The sequence below is a fragment of the Frankliniella occidentalis genome, unplaced genomic scaffold (assembly GCF_000697945.3).
Source record: "Frankliniella occidentalis isolate FOCC.00 unplaced genomic scaffold, Focc_3.1 Scaffold125, whole genome shotgun sequence".
Lineage (NCBI taxonomy): Eukaryota > Metazoa > Arthropoda > Insecta > Thysanoptera > Thripidae > Frankliniella > Frankliniella occidentalis.
Genome location: NW_026267252.1, coordinates 310,656 through 312,086, shown reverse-complemented (window position 1 = coordinate 312,086; position 1,431 = coordinate 310,656). Strand labels below are relative to the sequence as shown.

The 1,431-nt window shown below is 68.5% G+C and overlaps 1 protein-coding gene across 3 annotated transcripts in view; it reads left to right on the top strand.

Moving 5' to 3' along the window:
* LOC113202891 (probable G-protein coupled receptor 158) overlaps positions 1-1,431 on the top strand; it is a 127,800-nt gene that overhangs the window by 10,710 nt on the left and 115,659 nt on the right. For all 3 annotated transcript variants that reach the window (XM_052270478.1, XM_052270479.1, XM_052270477.1), the window contains exon 2: positions 382-1,089. In XM_052270478.1, the coding sequence (XP_052126438.1) occupies positions 508-1,089 (582 nt within the window). In that variant the 5' untranslated portion in view covers positions 382-507. The remainder of the gene's footprint in view (positions 1-381; positions 1,090-1,431) is intronic.

Genomic DNA, 1,431 nt, shown 5'->3' with positions numbered 1-1,431 from the left:
CCCGTACCGCGGAGGTGCCTGTCAAGATGATCCCCCCGCCCCCGGCCCCCTTCTTTGCCCCCTGCGCTTTCACACGGCGACGCGGCTTCGTCACGCCCCATGTGTAGAGCGAGAATACCGAGCGACGGAGTTGGCGCGGATGCGGTGGTGTGCGTGTGTCGGAGAGGGGGAAGGGGGGGGGGAGAGAAGGTTAGGCTTTGACTGGGACGAGCGAGCGGCGCCCGCCTCCTCCCTCACTTACTACCACAGCTCCAGCGGCTCCACAAGTGAAACTTGAATTTGCCTGCCGCACCCCCTTCAGAATAACTAGAAGAACGATTTCCAGCAAGATGCGCGTGCTTACTCCCTGCTTGTCGAATAAATAATCCTTTGTTTCTGCAGGCCGGAGCCGCCGCGGATGCCCGGGCCCTACACCGGGGGGATGGCGGCGCGCGGCGGGACCGCGGCCCGGTAAGCCCCCGGACAGCGTCACCGCAGGCCTCGCCGCAGGCCTCGCCGCAGGCCGCCATGCTGCTGCGACTGCCGCTGCTGCTCGCCGCCGCCGCGGTGGCGCTCTCGGTCGGCTCGCTCGCGGCCGCGGCCGGCGGTCGGGGTCCGCGCCACCGCCAGGGCCACCGACACTCGCGGCACAGCCGCCAGCAGCCGCTGCGGGCGCACGGCGCCGCTGAGGACGCCGTGGTGGACGCGGCCGGGCGCCACCTGCGCACGACGCGGAGCAGCGCCACGCCGACGCCGACCCCGCTCCTCTTCGAGGACGCCGACGATGCCGACGACGCGCAGCCGCACACGACGCGCGCCCGGGTCCACGGACACCTGGAGGAGATCGAGGAGGCCATGATCAACAGCAAGGGGCGGCAGCCCGGTGTCACCGCGCCCGCCGGCAACCGGACCCTGCTCGACGACGACGCCGCGGACGACACCGGGTCGTCCCTGTGGTCGGTGCCCGGACCAGGCGCACCCGACCCCGGCGAGGTGGACATCGTCACCAGGTTCCTGCGCATCGTCGAGTCGCAGCACCTGCTGGGCGGCAACTGTACGGCGGGAACGGACCTCAACCTGGGCGAGGGCGTCGTGGACCGCTACGCTCAGGTGAGTCTGCTCGCCGGGGCCCGCGCAGTTGTAGTTTTGGGAAATATTGCAAGGATTTGTTTTTTAAACTCATTGTTTTTCTGAAAAAGTTTCCAAATTTTCTGGAAAAAGCCCGGACTTTTCAATCCCAAGCCACGCGCTGAGAGCGCCTGGCGGCTGGCGGGTAGGCCGCTCCCCGGGGGCACGCGCACGGCTGCGGGCGCGATGCCTACCCAGCCGGGCGGCCGGTGCAGTGGGAGGCCGGAGACCGGGAGGCTGGTCCGGTCGGGCCCGGACGGCTGATAGATGTAAAACTTTGATTGCCTCAGTAGCAGTCTGACCGACGAGCACCCTCCCACCCCC